Genomic DNA, 19,268 nt, shown 5'->3' with positions numbered 1-19,268 from the left:
TAGAATAGACCAGGTTGGAAGAGAATCTTTCATAAAATCCAATGAAGGCTTTACCTCAGCTTTTTGAAAAGCAATGCACATGACCTTCTGCAGCAGATACTTCTCTCCCAAGCCCAGGAAAAGCATCCTACCTGTAGGCCTTTCCCCACGTGGGTACATGATGAACAATTTGTAACCTGGTTACCACTTGGCCACACAAACATTCTTCCTGTTCCTAAGTGTTTCTTCACCTCTCACCAACACACCTCTCTGACCCTCTCCTGTCATTCCCTTCCCTCTTTCCAGGAACTGCAGCTTGTAGTTACTTTGGAGCTGAGGCTTCTGGACAATATGTGGAGAAAGCCCACACAAAGCCTTGGCCATACTGTCGATGCTGTCCATGAGGGGATTGCTGAACCCTCCTCTCTCTACAAGAAGGACACTGAAGTGATGAAGTGTGTCCAAAGGCAGGCAACAAAGATGGTGAAAAGCCTACAGCACACATCTTCTGAGGAATGGTTGAGGGAACTGGGATTGATTGGCCTGGAAAGAAGGATGCTGAGGGGAGATCTTCTTGCTCTCTACAACTACCTGAAAGGAGGTTGGAGTGAGGTGGAGGTTGGTCTCTTCTCCCAAGGAATAAGTGATAGCACAAGAGGTAATGGCTTCAGGTTGCATCAGGGGAGGTTTAGGTTGGACACAAGGAACATTTTTTTCCTTGGAAGGGTTGTCAAGGCCTGGAACAGGCTGCCCAGAGCAGTGATGGAATCCCCATCCCTAGAGGAGTTTCAAAGTCATGTAGATGTGGTGCTGAAGGACATGGTTTGGTCAACCCTGGCAGTGCTGGGTTGACTGCTGGACTCAAATGATCTTAAAGATCTCTTCCAACCAAAATGCTTCTCTGTCTCTGTGAGTGTTTGAAGAACCACTCTGCAGGTGTTGTACAGGATCTCTTGTTTTTTCAGGTGCTAGCTCTGCTGCTTCAGTACTGTAGGGGCTGCATTAAACCCCAGGCTGGCATTTCAGCCATACCAAAAGCCAACACTGTTTCTCCATAAATGCTTTTCCTCACCAACAGCTGGGAAGAACCAGACATGGTCAGATACCAGCCCTGCCCATTGTTATCCTGCCCCACAGACAGCAGCTCACAGGGGGGTTGGAGATGGTGGAGTGGCATTGCTGCCATCCACACCTTCCACAGCAGCCCTCTGCCTGCCCTGGCAGTTCTCTGACCTTCAGACATTCTGGGGGAAGCTGCCAAATTTTGCTTGGCTGTACTTAGGTTTTGGGGGTTTTTTACAATTATTTTTATCTTCTATGGCTTGTAAAGCTGCTTGGAAAAGACTGGACACGATTCTTTGGGTTTCCAACTGGCTTCGCTTCTCCATTTGCAACAAATTATTACTTCTTTCCCCTTGTCTCCAGAGGAGTTGAAATTAATGGGCTTGTTTAAACCTCTCTCCGGTGACTGATTCCATTACCAGGTTGCCTGGGAATGGTGCCTACCAGGAACTGCTGCTTTGGGACTGTTATTTAGGACCAGTAAGGGGAGCTCAAGTCATGTTTATGGTAGGTCCTACAATAATTTTGTCTGCTGGACAGGTCTTGCTGAACCTTGTGTGCAACCGGAGAGGTGGCTAGCGTAAGATGCATCGAGCTACCGTTTGGTGCTGGTGGGGATTATGGGGCTATGTGGAACAGAGGAAGGAGGGGGCAAACTCTCCGTCTTGGTGAGGAGAGAGCGGCTGAGTGCCCTCGGTAAGAGTTGGGGTTGTGAGGATCACACAAGCCCCTGCGAAAGGAGCGTTCCTTTACTGAATTCCGCCCAGCGGGGTGCACTCTGAGGCTGCGAGCGCGGAGGACAGAGAGAAGCCGGTCAGGGCCACGGCCAGGGCGGTGGAGGGAGTGGGATGGGGAGAGGCTGCATAGTTTCAGTCCCGGGTTGACCGGCACTGTCGCGCCCCCTCCCCGGCTCTCGCCCAGAGGCCGCCGTGACGGGCGCTGTGCTCCGCCGGACCTGTCCTGTCGCGTCCCGTCCCGCTCCGCCCGCGGGACCGATTCCGAGAAGGCACCGAGTCCAGAAATTACGGCGGAGACCGGCGGCGGCGCTGCGGCTCCACTGCTCCGAAGCCGCCCCCGGGGCTCCGCTCACCGCCCCCGCCGCCGGAGAGGGAGCCGAGCCGAGGGGCGGCCGGGCGCCGCTTTCTTCTTCTCCGCGGTACCGGATTAATCTCTGCAGAGCAGCGGCGGGATCGCGCCGGCGGCACGGGGCGGGCTTCGCCGCCGCACCTCCTTCCCTCGGCGCCCGCCCGCCGCTCACACGGACCGCAGGCAGCCTCCCGCTCCCACGGCAGCAACTTTTTCTGCCTGTTGCGCGCTCCTCGCATCCCGCCCGTCGTTCCGGCGGGGATGGCCGCCCCGGCGCCGCGCTGCCGCTAACCCGGACGTCGAGACCAGCCAGGGGGTGGCCTCCCGGGGCTCTCCGCCTCGCCTGCCGCTATCGCGGCTCCGCGCTCGGCTGGCATGGAGGTGCAGCTGGGGGTCGGCCGCGTCTACCCACGGGCAGGGGGCAGGAGCTTCCGCGGGGCTTTTCAGACCTTTTTCCAGAGCGTCTGCGAGGCTTTCCAGGAGCCTTCGGAGGAGCCACCGGGCAGCCTGCAGCCGCCGGCGTGCGCGCCCTGCCCGCCAAGCCCCCGTCCGCCGGGCTCGCCCGCCTGCCCTTCCGCACCGGAGCCCCGCGGCGCCGGGAAGGCGCTGCCGGCTGGCGGTCGTGTCATGGGTTCGCCCTTCCCCGGAGCCGGTGAGCTGAGGGAGCTACTATGCGAGGCGGGAGCGATGCCGCCCCTGCTGCCGCCGCCGCTGCCGCCGCCGCCTGCCGAGCCCGAGCCGGCGCCCGGGGAGGACCCGCTGGGCGAGAGCGCTAAACAGCTCTGCCGCGCCGTGTCTGCCTCCATGGGCTTGGCGCTGGAGACGCTGGAGGCGCCGGCCGAGCCACTGCCCTCCCCGCTGCCGCTGCCCCGGGAGGACTGCATGTTCGCGCTGCCCGCCGGGCCGCCGCCCCGTGCCCCGCGCCCTCCCGCCGGGGACCCGCCCGAGCCGCCGCCTGCCTTCGCGGGACCCGAGGCCGCCCTGGCCGTCGACTCCCCCACCGGGACGGGGTTCTACCGCGGGTCTCCGGGGCCCGCGGCGCGGCCGCCCCCCGCCGCCTTCAGCCTGGCTTCGCCGCCCGCCCGCATCAAGCTGGAGAGCCCGCCGGGGCCGGCGGCGGGCGGCGGCTGGCCCGTGCCGTGCCGCTACGGCGCCGAGCTGACCCCGCCGGGTCCCGTGGGTCCCTGGCCCACTCTCTTCGCCGAAGAGGGGCAGCTCTATGGGCCCTGCGCCGAGCCGCCCGCTGGGCCCTTCGCCTGCGGGCGCGGACCGCCCGCCGACAGCGCCGACTTCCCCGCCGACGCCTGGTACCCGGCGGGCCGGCCGCCCTTCGCCGCCCCCGCCGCCTGCATCAAGAGTGAGCTGGGACCCTGGACCGAGGGTTACCCCGGCGCGTACGGCGATGTTCGGTGAGTACTCCAGTCCCGCCAGCAGCTGCACCCTGCATCCCGCACCGCGCATCCCGCCGGCACCCTGCATCCTGCACCGCACATCACCACGTATCCTGCACTGCTCATCCGGCACCGGCATCCTGCGTTCTGTCGGCACCAGCACCTTGTGTCCTGCGTGCACCTTGCATCCTACACCACGCATCCTGCTGGCAACCCTCACCCCCCACTTCCCGCTGCTGTCCCCCCCGCCCCCCCGGTATCTGTGTCCTAACTGGCCCCGGCTTGATTTACTTCCTCGCTGCTGGAGGCTGCAGTCAGGGTGCAGGAGTCGGGACGCTGCACTTGGGGCACGGACTGATCTTGGATGGAGTTGAGATTCTCCCTGCACCAGGCGAACAGTGAGTGAGCTGTGCTGAACAGGCTAAACCTGATGAATGTGTAGGCAGAGAAACGCTGAGTGTGCCTTGGAGCTCAGCATCAGAAAATGTGTAAAACTAGAGGCAGACGAGTATTTAGGGACACAGCAGAGGGGGAAAGGTTTGTGAAAAGAAATGCTCGATCAAAAGTATTTTTGTCATAGGGGACTAACCTCAGAAAAGCAGATTGCTGCCTGTGAAGGAGGTGTACACCATCTAAACAGGGGCACACTGTATCATCACAATACTGTGGGAAGGAATCACTGCAGCCGACAGAAACTGCTGCAGAAGGATTTAATGCTGGGCTCGGGGCAGCCTCGGCCACAGGTTGTTGGTGTGGCTTCACCTCGGGTCTGCGTCGGTGGAGGTTCATCTCCGTGTGCTCACCTTGAGGTCTTCTGTCTGGGGGAGTAAATGAGCAATTGTATTTTCCCTTTAAATTAGAACAGGGTAACTCGTGCTTCTGTGCTTGCTTTGTTGCTTTGAAATGCTCACAGCTTTATTCGGGCAGTGTAGTAATTGTCATCCACACAATAATTTACTTGGGGATTTTACAGAGAAGTTGAGGACTCAGTGAGAAAAAAACTCAACAAAACCAAGACAAGGGGTGAAAGAACAGATCAGAAAGACCAGCTGGAAGTGTTGTGTGGGTGGCAGGAGTCCTATACCCTGTGTCTGCTCCTCTGGTGCCCAGATCAGTGCAAAGTGAGCAGGATTGAGTAAAGTTGGAAAAGTTCAGCTGTCCAGATGCTGTCAGTGGATGTTGCAGGGTTTGGTATCACAAGGCTCAGCCTTGCCACGGTTGGTTTGTCTGTGAAGCCCGTGCAATAGAACTGCACACAGACAAGGAGTGTTGCAGGGAGGAGGGCAGGTTTGGGTTTAGGTGGTGGGCAGAGGCTGTTGAGTGGGCTAAGCCAGGGCAGCAGGTAGACTTTGCCTGAGTCCTGCCTTGGAGATAATTGTCATCGCCCTTATTCTGGTGGGAAATCATATAGTCGTTTTGGAAGAGACATTTTAAGATCGTTGAGTCCAACTGCTGACCCAGCACTGCAAGGTCACCACTAGCTCATGTCCCTGAGCATTTGCACAGCTTTTAAAGCCCTCCAGGGATGGTGACTCCGTCTCTGCCTGGGCCGCTTGTTAAGAGTGCCTCAGGTGCCGTATCCTCCTCTTTCCCTTGGCTCCATTCAGCACGAAGTGTGCATGTCCCCCACATCCCCAGCTTCTGAGGGGGCCTGGGCTCCCACGGGCCGGCTGAGGCAGGGATCAGCAGTGTTGGAGCTAGCCCAGAGAGCTTTTACAGGGCTCTTATCTTGTCCCATGAACTCCTCACTGGTACAGCAGCTGCTGCTAGGGCATGACGGCAGTGTTGGATGTGATCTTAAAGCGCTGTAAGGAAAGCAGAACCCTTCTCTGTGGTCTGGCTGAAGCTTCATGGGTTAACTGCTGCCAGATTTAGGTGTCGTTGTAGCAAAGTCTGCATTAACTTCACGATGTCCTGCCTATCGTTTGGCATGGCTTTTCAGTTTCTACCGGGCATGCAGCAGTGCCCGTGCAGCGAGCAGCCTCTGCTGCAGCCGGAGCTGATGGCAGTGGATCGTGCAGCAGCTGCCCAGACAGCAGCGCCTGCGAGGAGAAAGGGACAGGGGCTTTGTAGTCAAGCTCCCTCGCAGAGGGACTATCTGATTCGGACCTGTATTGCACTGCTAGCTGTAAGTGCTAGGTTTAGATTCCTGTCCTGCCTGGCATTGCACAGAAAGCTTTACCCGCTTCACCTCGGGCAGTGGGGTCTCTTTAAGAGGGCAGAGGGCAGTGCTGGGGCTCACTGCGGCGGCGTTACCTGCCTTGGGAGATCCCAGCGCCTTGACACTGCCAGCAACGGCAGCTGCAGCCCAGTCTCCTTTGAAGAGTAGCAAGAAGCATTGTGTGCATTGTGTTCCTTCTGGTTTTGAACGATCTTGCTTTGTGCATCTCTCTCCTCCCAGGTGAACCCCAGCCCTGCCCTGCTGCAGCCTGGGGCAGGTGTAGGGAGGCATTTTTTAAGTTAGAGATACACTCCCCCCTCGTCTATGGCTCTGAAATACGAACAGTGTCTTAGTATTTGTGGGAGTCGTTTACATTTGCTCTTTTAAAGAGCAACTATTGGTTTGGATTTTGGGGGTCCCAACAGAGGAGCTTGGCTCTGAAGCCCTGCAAGAGGGGAGCTGGTTGGTTGAGAAATTGTTAATGGAAAATGGGGTGCTGGCTTCCACCTCGGTCTGGGATACAGCACAGAGCTTTTAAACCACAGTTCTGGTGCTGCCTCAGAAACCAGCAGCCCTGACAGGACTGAAATAAAGTGCTCCTGACTGGAGCCCTCCTTGCCATGGAAGGGTTGGTGGTCTCCAGGCACGAGGTTGCACAGGGAGCAGTGCAGACCCATGCCTGCTGCCTGCCCCTTTTGCTTGTGTGGAGAAGGAGATTTGTCTGGGTTTGGAGGCTCTGAAGCATGCCACAGGAAACACAGTGGGTGTTAACACGATCTGGTTTGATTGGAAGCATCGATCCAGTACCTGACTGAGTCTGCAATGCTTATGTATAATTAGCGAATTAATCCCAGCTTTTGTTACCCTGTGGACTCATAGCTCTTTAGCTTTGTCCTCTGGCAGTGCATAGTTATTACCAGCAGTCTTTGAGGGGACTGAACAACAACCTGATTTAAGAGTGAGATGCAGTGTTGATAGAATAAACCCAAAGTTCTGGCCTCACACTGCCTTTTAAGATCAGGACAGGGCACAGGGGTGGGTGGTGTGGGGCTGTTTGCTCTCAGCTAAAATGCAATCAACGACAGAGCTGTTACTGAAGTGATGGAAACAAAAGTGAGACATGCATTTAAGGAGTAATTTGCTTAGAAAAAAACTATCTGTGTGGTTTCAGATGGTTTTTTTAAGTGGTGTTTGCTGCTGCTGCAGTTCTGTTTGGTACCCCTTGTGTTTGCTGGTCACACCTGCCTGTGGATTCCTGTATCTGCTTGGGCTGAAACCAGCTTGGGCCAGTGCCCTGTGTTTATGCATCACCTGGTGTAATGGCTGTCTAATCTTCTGGTGGCCAGCTCAGTGTTTGTGGTACTGCTCACAGATAACACCTGTAATAATTGCTGCCTGCTGCAGGAGGAGGTAAGATTCTGATGGAAGGATCAATGAGACAAAGTGAGAGGCCGTTCCCTGGGCTGGCCTCGCTCCCAGCCTGTGTCTGGCCACCGATACCTAGCCCTGCATTGGCGTCCTGTTCCTCAGGGGGTCTGGAGGACCCTCAGCTGTTCCCTGGGGGTACTTAAAAGCCCTTGGGAAGGGGATGACTCTCCCACCTGTGACCTTTCTGCTCGGGTGAGCAGAGATTTTATGTAAATAACTTCTTTTGAAGATGAGCCATGCCTGAAGAATGCTCCCTCTGAAGCCTGTCCCTCTGGCCAGCTTCATAATAGGCACTCGTGGTCTGCAGCTGTGGTATGGATCCATGTAGGCAAATCTTGGGGACATCACTGATGTGTTCAAGCTTTTTGATGGTTCCTGATGGGGAAAAAAAAGAAGAGAAAGCATAAAACCAAAATTTTCCTCATCACCTTCCACTTCTTGTCCCTGCTGAGAGGCACAGGAAGGCTGCTTTTACACACAGGCCAAACAGCCAGTCCTGCACTACTCCTGGGTCTGGTTTAGAGAACCTGAGACTCCTTCAAGTGAGTGCTGGCATGCTACCAGGCTGTGATGAGATGCTTATCTGTCACTGCCTCAGTTAAGGTTGTGAAACAAGTGATATGCTGAGGCTGGTTAACTGAAGCAGCCAGGATGTTCGGGTTCTGCTCCAAGCCTTGCTCCTGCAGAACAGCAGTGGGTGCAGCGAGCCCCTCACGACCAGGAGAGTGGCAGCAATGGGCACTGCCAGCTGCCCTGCCACCGTGTTGGGAGCCCAGCAGATGTGGCTCTTTTTTTGCTGCTCCTGAGAGCTGCTGTCTGCACAACAGCAACATGCAAGCCTAGGCTTATTCATTTTCTTCCTTGCTTAGCTATTTCCCTTCTTTTCACCTCGTTTTGGAGGTGCTGTTTATCTCTCCCATCAGTTAGCATTTGCTTTGTGCTCGTTGGTAACTGAGACTCTCCTTCCCCACAGCAAGCTACTGAGACTCAGCCCACAACTGTGTGAGGGCAGTGAGTGGGCCCTTTCTAAAGACAGGCTCTTTGACTTGATGCTGGCTGCACACCAAAACCAGCATCAGGAGCCTGGGTCCTGGTGGTCTCAGGCAGGGAGAGACTGGCTGTTTTCTTTTGGAGATGCCCAGAATCTCCCAGAGAACAGACTGGAAGGATCATGGTCCTTACATTAACTGGGCTGAGCCCATGGGTGTTAGAAATGTGTTGGTACTCTCCATCCTCACCCGGGCTTGTGCTTGCCAGTGCAGGGGCCCTGGTGGGGTGCTAGAGGTGCTGAATGCTCTAGCCAAGGGGCTGGCACAGCCCTGTCCTTTGCCATTAACGTGAGGTTTACATCTGTGAAGGAACAATAACTGTTTCCAGTGTTCTTTCTTTGCCAACTTGCTCCTTCCACTCAAATGATTTTGGTTCTGGGGTTTCTTAGTATTTCTGCAGCATATTCCAAGTGTGATAAAATGGTTTCCTTTTCTCCTCCCTCCTCAGAGGTTCCTCCCTCTCTTGCTGACTCTCCTGCTGTTCCTTTGCCATGAGAAGAAGAGATGCATCATCACTCTGTTGAGGGACAGGCTGTGGAGGGCACATACACATGTGAGGTGTTTGTGTGGAGCCTGCCTCTCTGCTCTTACAAAACAAGCCAACTTTGCTCCTCACCCTGTTGCAGAGCAGATTTTGTCCCATCCTCTTCTGTGCTTTCCCATCCTCTTCTCTCCATGCCGAGCTCTTAAACCCTGGGGAAACTGCTTTCAAAGTCTCATGCTGGATATCAACAGTGATTGTATCACTCCCCCAATTTCTTTTAAGTGCTAGTTGCAAGGAAAGAATAAGCCCTGCATAATGCTGGGCACAGAAGACTGTGCCTGAGAATTCATTACACTTCACCAAAGAAGAAATGCATAAAAGGCTTTAAGAGCATTGGTGGGTCTGAGCTCTAGAGGCATTTTGTGTACCCTGCCCAAGGGCTTCAGAGCAGGAAGCTGTGAAGGATTTGCCCATGACAGCTATTCTACTTGTACAGCTTTCACAGGTTGTTTTCCCCTGCTGCTTGCATTTGTTATGCAGATGATAGCTGTGCTTTGCAGTGCTGCTCCCAGCCAGTCTGTAGGATAACCCTTTGCTTTTCCTCTTCTGACAGCTTGATTCTGACCAAAGAGAGCTTATTACAGACCAGTTGTGATTTGCTGCTTTTTCTGAGATCACAAGTGCAATGTATTTCACTAGACTGGTTGTGCAGGAGAGATGTAGGGTGCTTTGTAGTCTCTGTAGGAACCTGTGGCTTTGCACACTGCTGTATCTGAAAGAAAGCCATCCTGATGCACACCTGAGCCTTTCCAGCCACGATTCCTTCTTGGAGGGCCTCTGCAGGATGGGCATCAGCCCCTGGGGCAGGATCACACCCGTGGGGATGAGCATGAGCCCCCCAGACAGGATCCCCCCTGTGCCTTGAGCCATGACTCCCCTGGGGCTGCCACCACACGCTGAGCAGGAGGTTGGTGGTGCTCCTGGCAGCACAGCCGTGCTCAGTGGGGATCTGTCTCCAAGCTGCTGAGAGCACCTGCAGGCACCGTGGGGTAGGTGGTGTGAGCACGGGGCAGGGGCTGTGCCGTTCTGAGCAGCCTGGGAGCTCGGGTGGCTTTGTGAGTGCTGATGTTGGGACTGTGCCAGCACGTCCCTGGGGTGAGAAGCTGCCGATTCCTGGAAATCTCTGCCTCCAGCCCTGGCTTTAGGAGGAGGAAGGTGTGGGACAATCCTGGCAGGAATTAGAGCAGAAACACTGTATCGAGGCTGTGTTTGCTGAATGCCATCTGCTGCCCAAGCAGCCCCTCTGCCTGGTGCACAACTCCCCTCACCTCCGCTCCGAGGAGCCTCCAAGGCCACGCTCTGCTCAGGAACAAGACAACAGTTTGCTCTGTGCCCATTCCAAGGAGGGGGGAGGGGGTGGCACTTTGGCATGGCAGCACCCAGGCACATGGGAGATAAAGGCTTCCAGAGCACATTGCAGGCAGGCAGCTCAAGGGGAAAGCTCAGTGGAAAGCAGAGCTGGTCACAAGTTGGAGTCTGCTTGCGATGGGGGGGGTGGGAAAAAGAGGCATGCTCCTCGAACTAGGAGGCAGGCTGGAGATGTCAGCAATTGCTGCAGGACAGACATTCCACAGCTAGGTCCTAAACCACTGGAAATCATTGTAGTCCTCGTGGAAACGTTTTTGTTTGGTGTGCTGAAAGCGATTTCATTTCGCAGAGTTAAAAATAATTTGTATTAGAGAGCAGCAGCTCAGCCCTTGGTAGTTTCCTGCCATTCATATTCATTACACTTCCATCTCACCACTCAACTCCATTCACATTTTGCTAATTGCTGGTTTCAAAACACTGCCTTCGTGTGCCATTTCTGTCCTGGCAGTTGTCACTTGAACTGGCTTTCAGTCTGTACATGGTGTGCTCGCTCTGCCTGGCCGTGGGGCCGCTTCTCAGATTCTCTTGAGATGGAGACTTGCTGCTTGGGGCTGGAGGCTGGAGTTACCAAGCTAAATAGAAAAGAAAAACATCCTATCATCCCCTGGAACATTTAAAATGAGAGTTTTCTGGGGGGAAAAAAACAACCCACACCCAAACAAGCAAACAGCTCTGTGGGAGACTTTGTACTACTTCTAGTAAAAGCCTTTTGCTTTGCTGAGCTGTTCTGGCAGATCCCAAAGCTCTGTGCAGTGCTGGTGGGGCTGACAGTGAAACATAGGTAGGAAAGCGAAGCTCCTCCTCATAGGCCTATGAGTAGGATCTGATGATGAATATTCAATACCATGCTGATGTCATGCCAGCAGGAGGTCATACCATGTGATGGTCACAGCCCGTGGGGACATGGTATTGGGTGGGACAAGTCCTGGCTGCATGGTGCTCAGCCCCCCTGCCCTGGCCCAGTAAGCCTTGCACCTCCTCATACATAGAATCACAGAATGGGCTGGGTTGGAAGGGACCTTCAAAGGTCATCTGGTCCAACCCCTCTGCAGTCAGCAGGGACATCCTCCACTAGATCAGGTTGCCCAGAGCCCTGTCGAGCCTCACCTTGAGTATCTCCAGGGATGGAGGCCTCAACCACCCTGAGTATCTCCAGGGATGGAGCCTCAGCCACCTTGAGTATCTCCAGGGATGGAGGCCTCAACCACCTTGAGTATCTCCAGGGATGGAGCCTCAGCCACCTTGAGTATCTCCAGGGATGGAGCCTCATCACCTCCCTGGGCAACCTGGTCCAGTGTTCCACTGCCCTCATAGTAAAGAACCTGTTCCTAATGTGGGTTTTTAAAGGAGGGGTTTGGTGTATCACAAGATGATCCAGAAGCCTCGAGAGGTGTCAGCTGTGTTTGTTTTGCTCTACCACCCCTCTGCTCCCCTCTGCCATTTTCAGAGTGTTGGCTGCAATCTTGAGCACATCTGCAAGTGGAAAAGTCTCAGCACAGCATCATAAGGCAGGAGGCAATGCTAAGCAGGAGGCTTCAGGTGAGCTCAGCTGCCTGAAGGGCTTCTGAGCATGGCCTGTTCCTCCTCCTGCAGTGGATTTTGCATATTTGAAATGATTTTTCCTTCTTCTGCAAGTGCTGCAGCGTTCAGGTCTCTGCTGAAGCACACACGTGGGACAGCTGCCCCATCTTCATCACTTTGCTATCAGCACCACTTCCCTGAGAAACAGAGAGTGGGAGCTTCAGGCAGCAGTGCCCACTTGCTCCTCAGCTCTTCTGAACGTTTCCTGGTGTGAAGAATGTGTTCTGCACATGTGTTCTCTGGTTCTGCAGAAGAGACCCCTGCACCAGAAGCCAGTCCAGAGCAGACCCTGAGAAGTCATCCTGGGCAAACCAACTGACCTATGTCAGCTGGGAAGAGGCTGCTCATTGATGCCACATCCAGTTGGTGACAGAGGGTGTGGGTGTCTTCCTTTGCTGTGGTCATTAGGTACAAGGTGAGCGTTGGCCAGGGTGATTTCCTCTCTCCTCGGATGAACCCTGTCCTGCTCCATACTTGGAGGAATGCATCCCCATCAGGGTTTCTGTGTGGATGCTGGGTTCTTCTCAGCTCTTTCTTATCCTCAGGAGATCCAGGAGACAGCGTGCATGAGGGGCAGATGTCCTGTCCCCCATTTTAGTGGAGCATTTATGCCCAGTAGCCAAGTAAGAGGCAGATGCAGGCTTGTCGTCTCTTAATAGCTGGCTAGTGCCGACCTGCCGTCCTGCCTCTGCCAGCTGTCTTCCTCTTCTTTTCCCAGCTGGACTGCAAACCAATCTGTGACACTGCAACTTCTCAGAGCCACCAGGGCTTTGGAGGTAGCTCCAGAGTGGCTCTCACTGGCCTCTGTGGGGCACACCTGCAGCTGTAGGAGGTGGCTGGCAGCGTCTCTTGTGAGTCTCTGCTTCAGCTGGATCTTCTCTTCCTCCCACACAGGCTGGCACAGATACCAGCAGGGAGTACCTGGAAGATCCTCTCTGGTCACTATAAATCTTCTGTGTGGGGAGTAAGCACAGCAGCATGGACTTGGAGGGACTGGTAACCAGCTCAGAGCCCTTCCCTGGGGGATCTCTGGACTTCTTTAGGGGTCTGTGGCAGGTAACTGGCAATTATCTGTGGGTTTGGGTGTGTTGTACAGGGAACCTGTCTGCATTGGTATGGATGAGCCTTCCTGGCTCTTGAGCTGCAGTGACCTTGTCCAGCCCTGAGCTGGCCTCTTGGGGCTGAAGGCTGCAGAGAGGCCAGGCTCTGTTGTCCTGGGAAGGGAGGAAAGCAGTGTGGTGGCTCTGGGATTTTAACTGGGGCGGTCTGGCAGCCCTGGTATCGACAGTCAGTGTGCATTGTCTGGACCAGAACTTGCTTTATTTTACAACAAGAATAGTCCTCTGAGGGAGCTCATTAAAATGAAAAGGAACTGACCCAGTTGTCATGGCAAAGGCTTGTGATGGAGGTGCTTCATCCATGTTCCCTTTCACTGTGTCCTCTACTGGTTTTGTCTGCTCCTCTGATCTGCCCGGTGCTGCTCGCCCACAACCAGCTACACCTTCATCCTCCTCCCACCTCTTCTGGATATAGAGCAAAGCAAAGGAGGGCAGCCCTGTGGCCCTTGGGAGGTGAGGTGCTGTGCTCACCTGGGCAAGGTGCCTGCAGCAGGCAGTGTTGGCTGGCATTGTGCTGTGGGTCTGTGTTTCATTCTGCTTCCCGAGTCATGATTACAACCCCAGTTCTTCTCCTGGGTATTTTGAAGTGAAGTTCAATGTATCTTCTAGCAGTAATGAAAATGCTACCAGTGATAGTACTTTGAGCTTTTATGGCACTCTTCTTTTTGAAGCACTTAAGAGCAGCAGTTCCTTCAGCCTCCAGGCAACTGTGCAGAGTAGGTATTATTCCTCCTGTGTAGATGGGGGGAGAGGAGGTTTGTCAGGAGCTGGTGGCTGTGGGAAGAGTCCCTCAGTGCCATGGGCCCTGGCAGCCATCAGAGCTGGGCTCCTGAGGTCTGGGGTAGATTTTGTGCTTGCTTTTGGGAGAGTCTCCTTCTTGTGCCCTGGACTTTATGCTCTGTAAATAGCCCCATTTGCTTTGTCAGACACCACTGCTGTCCTCAGGGATGTCTGACCCCATCCAGCTCCCAGGCACCAGGACAGTGTTTGCAGGAGAGGGGTTATGGGAGGGCAGCATCTCACCTCAGAGGACCCTGGTAGGAGCTTCTTTGCTCCCTGGGTGGCTTCATGGTTTGGGGCAGATGGGCAGGACAGGCTTGGCTTGGGCTGTTAGGGCTGCTCAGCTTGGGCTGCACAGCTCAGACTGCTCGGGCTGCTCAGCTCGGGCTGCTCAGCTCGGGCTGCTCAGTTCGGGCTGCTCAGCTCAGGCTGCTCAGCTCGGGCTGCTCAGCTTGTGCTGCTCATTTGCTGCTGCTGCTATTTTCCTGTTTAATGCAGTGTGAGCAGGAGCCAGGCAGAGCAAGGTCATCCATCTCCTCTGCAGTTTGAAACTCCCCAGCCCCCTGTCCGGGGAGACCTTCTTAAATAATGAGAGCAAGCAAAGTCAAGTGCTGACACATCCTCAGGAGTGGTGAGAATCATGTGTTGGGACAGACCACAGATTAAGCAATTTCACAGTACTGGAAATCATCTTCAAAATGTAGCCCAGCTCCACAGTATTTATAGCTGCTGCCCTTTCCCTGGCAGCTGGCACCCATCCCACTGGGACGGCGATTGGATGCTGCCCGGGCTCCAGGCATCCATGCACAGCGTGGATGACACCCAGAGCTCTCTTCAGGTCTCCTGTGCAGTGAAGAAGTGGGATGGAGCAGACTGTGATAAACAGCTAGCAGCCCTCCCTGTGATAAGCAGTGGATAAGGGCATGGTACTGCTGGAGGGCTTGGTCAGGTGCCTCCATTGCACCGCCAAAGGGCTGTGTGATGCCATGGACCATGTTGAGCTCCTCAGGATTGCAGGCAAAGTAGCTGCCACTTCCAAAAGAGCTCTGGGAGCAAAAGATGTCTCTTAAATAGGGCTTTGTCTTCGGTCCAGCCCAACTGGAAGTTTATTTGGCTTCACCTTTTTGGAGGTGTTCAGAAAGGGATTGGATGTGGCACTTGGTGCCATGGTTTAGCAGTCATGAGGTGTTGGGTGACAGGTTGGACTTGATGGTCTCTGAGGTCTTTTCCGACCTTACTGATTCTGTGATTCTATGAAGAGAACAAACATAGCAGCAACAGAAGGAGGACTAAGGCAAATTTCTGTCCTTTCTTGGATGCAGGGGGAACATAGTGGTAAAAGCTGAGCTATTTAACACCTTCTTTGCCTCAATCTTCAGTAGTAAGACTGGAATGGACTAGAAGACGGGAATGGGGAGCAGAATGAAGCCCTATAATCCAAGAGGAGGTGGTTAGTGGCCTGCTGTGCCATCATTTACCATTGGCCCTGGCTGAATGGGGAGATCCTGGCTGAGTGGGGAGATCCCAGCTGAGTGGAGATTGGACATGAGGAAAAATTTCTTTCCTGAGAGTGGTCAGGCATTGGAACAGGCTGCCCAGGGAGGTGGTGGAGTCACTGTCCCTGGAGGTGTTCAAACAACGTGTAGCTGTGGCTCTTGGGGACATGGTTTGGTGGCCATGGTGGGTTGATGGGTGGGCTCAATGATCTTTGAGGTCTTTTCCAAGCAAAACAGTTCTCTGGTTCTATGAGTCTCTGACCTGCAGAGCCAGCAGCTTTGGGGCGCTAACAGTGTTCGTATGGAGCATCCCTTGCTGTGAGGACATGCTGCAGGGAGCCATGCTGTGAGTCAGCTGGGGAGAGCAGCCAGGCACGTTTTCCTGTGTGTAGCCACGGTGGAGTTCGTTGGGTCTGCACCCCAGGGAGCTGGAGTGCCTCCAGGACGTGCTTGCTGCGCTCCCAGGCTGGCAGAGCCCGCGGCGAGTGGAGCTGTGCAGGGTGTGGAGAGCACACCGTGAGGTGTCCCTGCTGCTGCTCGTGGCCAGGGCTGCAATGATTCATCTTCGGCTCCTTTAGTGGCTGTAGGCAGGTGCCTCTGACAGGTGGTGCGGGCAAGGATGTCCCTGAATGCTGGGTGCCTGCTCTGGGGTGCCAGCACTGCCTGCAAAGCTGGGGTTAAGCTCTCGCTGGAGCCTGTGGGTCTGGGCGTGCTGGCGGATCATCTGAGGGTGGCTGGCTGGGTGCAGGCTGCTGGGTGCCCTCTCCCTCCACGTGGCTCCTGCTGGGACAGGCAACTGGGGCTGGCTGCAGCTGGCGGCTTTGGGAAGAGCCCCTGGGGGAAAAAGTGCCTCACAAAATCTTCCCCCCTGCTGCCAGACCACCGTCTCACTGAGTGTTCCTGGAACTGCTGCCCTCGGGAGCAGTGCCCACAAATGCCAGGGGGGAGGCTGCAGATTTCCTAGAATACATCTTACAGAGTCCCTGGGACATGCTCAGTTCCCAGGAGGAGGTGAGAAAACCCTGAACTTTGCTGCCTCTCCCCCACGTTCTCTCACTGCCTGGGGAAGGCCTTGAGAGCTGCTTCTTGTCTTTCCCAAGATGATCCTTCCCTGCTCCTTCTGCTGTGTTTCTTCCAGCAGCCCTTCAGCAGTTCTGCTGTTACATGTTTTAGCTGCACTGCCTTCCTTCTTTGCTGGTTAGAAACGGCAGAGGGGAAAAAAATGCTTTGACCTTGGCCTGTGCTGGGAAGAGAGTCCAGGCACAAGTGTTTGTATCGGTCCTTTTGGAGAGAAGGCTTCTGCCTCTGCCTCCTCCTCCTCCCCACCCAGCTGGAGCAGGAGCAGCAGCATCCACTCAGCTTCCAAAGGGCCGCCGGGGAGGATCTGAACGAGCATCTCCTCAGCTCCCTCTTTCCTCTGACAAAGGAGAGAAAAGGAGAAAAGTAATTTGTGTGCAGATGAGGTTAATTGCTTTCATCTGGCTGGCAAGCAGGTGCATTAACTGGAACAATGGAAGGCTGCCTGCAAATACTGTTGGGAGGGTTTTTCTTGGATGTGTGTGTGTGTATTTGTGGGCACACGGCTCCTCCTGCCCGGGAACACGGCAGCACCTGGCTGTGGGGTGAGTGTTCCTCCATCCCCTGCCTTGGTGCCCGCAGCAGTCCCTCTGCAGACCCTGCCTTGCAGAGAAGTGGGCTCTTTGCACCGTGCTGTCTGTGTGGGGAGAGCTGCTCCCAGGGCCCCCAGGCTGGCCGGGGCTCTGCAAGCCTCTGTGTGGGATCAGGTATGGAGTGGGCATCACTTCTCCCTGCTGCCACACCTGCTTGAGAAGGAGTCCTCAGGGTCACCTCCTAGCCCTTCTCCTGCTGTCTGGGAGTGCCAGCTCCATTTAGGAGGGCAGCTCTGGGTGGCTGGGGTCCAAAGGTTGGAGCTGTGGGTCTCAGAGGGGCTGTGTCCCCTCCTTGGGTGGCTCTGGGCTTTGTCTCCCTGTGTGCTCCTACACTTCAGAACGTGTGAGGTCATCCTCACACATGGGTTTATTTTTCTGGCTTTCAGGTCTTTGCTCTGCCTTTATCTGTTCTCCTGTGATCAGAGCAGAAAGGCTTTCCCTGATAATGTGATCTTCCACTTGCAAATCAATCTGTTACTTCCTGATCTGCTCTCAAGTCCCCAGGAACATCCTTAAATGGTTAGAAGAAAAATAGCAGCGTGGGGATTTTCTTCCCTCTCTTGTTTACAGCACAGCCTCTGCCAAATGCTGGGTCCTTGGTTCCTGGCTGTTTTGGGGAGTAGCTTGGAAGGGGGAGCACAGTGGGGCAGTGCTAGGGGCTTGTGGGATGGAGCAGCCACCCCCTGTCACTGTGCTGATGGTGGGATGAGGCTGGGCTGGGGGCAGCAGCTGAGAGGGGCTGGGGTGAGGATGTGGGGGGTGTCCTTTTGTCCAGCCCCCACTCTGTTGGGCCATGTTGGTGCTAAAACATTTCCATTATGACCTGAGTTGGAACAGTTGCTCATCCCAGCAGGGAGAAGGTGGCAGCCTGAGGTTAGCAGGGTGGTGGGCTGGTCCCTCTGCAGTTTCCAGTTAATGGAGGGGGCTCTGTGGGGTCCCATGGGGGCAGCAGATACCTCTTTGCCCTTGACTGAAGGAGAGGATGGGGCTCTGCCCCCATGCACACTCCAGCTTTCCAAGACCTGGGACGTGGCAGGTGCCCGGCCACACCGGCAGCTTTGTCCCACGATGACTATCGTGCTGCTGGCTTGAGAGAGAGCTGAGAGAACACTCTCAAGGCTAGGAGGCCTAAAATTAGATGTGGCATCTGTGTTTTGGTTTGCAGGCAGGCTTAAAAGAAAACCATTCCTGGCTGCTTTCGTTCTTTGCCCACTCGGAGGAGCGAGGCAGAGGCAAAGCAGACAGGGTGCTGGGCTCCTAAGTGGTAGCAAAGGCACCTTGGCTCTCTCAGGCCGTGGCTGCTCAAGGGGACTGCCCCATCTGCAGGTTTCTGTGGTCCTGGGGGTGCTTCCCATGACTGCAGATCCCCTGGGTTCAGCCAGCTGCTGCTGCTGCTACGGGGTTCTGCCCTCTGTATTTCCCAATAAATTGTTTCAGCCCCCAAACCCACAGGTCTGGCTGGCTCTACCTTGTGTCACTGAAAGCATGCTGGCATCAAGGCACCATTTCCAGGGCCATGCCAGGCTGGGATGCCCTGGGCAGGCCACTGGGGATTGGACCAGCACAGCCTGCAGCTCATCCCTGCCAGCTTGGCCTCGCTGAGCTGCTGCAGTCCTGCTGGCACCAGCTGATGTGGGCAGATATGGGCAGCTGTGGGCCATGGATGTGCATAGCTGTGGGGCAGCTGCTGGGAAGGCAAGGCCATGGAGTAGGAGGACCTGGCTGGACATTAGCTGGTTGCTGAGGGATGCTGAGGAATTCGCCTCTCTGCTTCCTCTGTGGCCAAGATCAGGGCTGAGAGTGCCAAGAGGACCAGAGATATGTGAAACCTTTGTTATAATTGGCCTGTTTACTCTTCATGAGATGACTCAAAGCATGAGCTGCTCTGAGGGCATGGGGAGATGCTTCTTGTTGTGTAAGTTGTTTAAGTCTCCTCTAGAAAAAAGGTGGTTTGCCAGCTGAGCTGGAGAGAATTCTGTAGACAGAGCTTATACCTGTTCCCAGACATTTGCATGCCCCTGCTGCTGTGCCTTTGCAAAGGTTTGCTCTTGGGATAAACAAGTCTCAAAATAAAGCAATTCTGCCAATAAATTACAGCACTGGCTGAAGGTCCCAGCCCTAAAACCCCCCCAGAGGCTCCTGGGGCTGGAGCTGGCACAGCTGGACATGCATGGCTACCACAGTGAGCCTCAGCATCCCAGCTTGGCAAGACAGATGCTGCAGGCTGAGGGCTGCTCCCTGGGCTGTGTGCTGCTGTTCCTTCCTCTCTTCCCTCTTTTTGCTGGGAGGAGGAGGAGGAGAGTGGTGGCCTGCCTGGCAGCAGCGAGGCAGGAGCAGGAGCTCTCTGGAAGGCAGCAGTGCTTCCTTTTGCCCTGCTGCCCGTGCTAGCAGCTCTGGCCAGCCTGACATGCCTCCCCCTGGTGGGTGCCTCCAATGCAAGTGGTGTTTGTGGTCGTCTGTTTCCATGCCGGATCCCTCCAGTCCCTGCTCTCAGCCCCTCTTCAACTCCTGCTTCATCCAACAGAGAAAGAAAAAAAGCAGGATTTGTGGCACTG

At 55.1% G+C, this 19,268-nt stretch overlaps 1 protein-coding gene across 1 annotated transcript in view; it reads left to right on the top strand.

Moving 5' to 3' along the window:
* Positions 1–2,502: 2,502 nt before the first annotated feature.
* The window catches only part of AR (androgen receptor), a 57,460-nt gene continuing 40,694 nt past the window's right edge, over positions 2,503–19,268 (top strand). The window contains exon 1 of the mRNA XM_009907364.2: positions 2,503–3,536. Within this exon, the coding sequence (XP_009905666.2) occupies positions 2,503–3,536 (1,034 nt within the window). The remainder of the gene's footprint in view (positions 3,537–19,268) is intronic.

Source organism: Dryobates pubescens, chromosome 18 (assembly GCF_014839835.1).
Source record: "Dryobates pubescens isolate bDryPub1 chromosome 18, bDryPub1.pri, whole genome shotgun sequence".
Classification (NCBI taxonomy): Eukaryota; Metazoa; Chordata; class Aves; order Piciformes; family Picidae; genus Dryobates; species Dryobates pubescens.
This window is presented reverse-complemented; position numbering and strand designations above follow the sequence as displayed.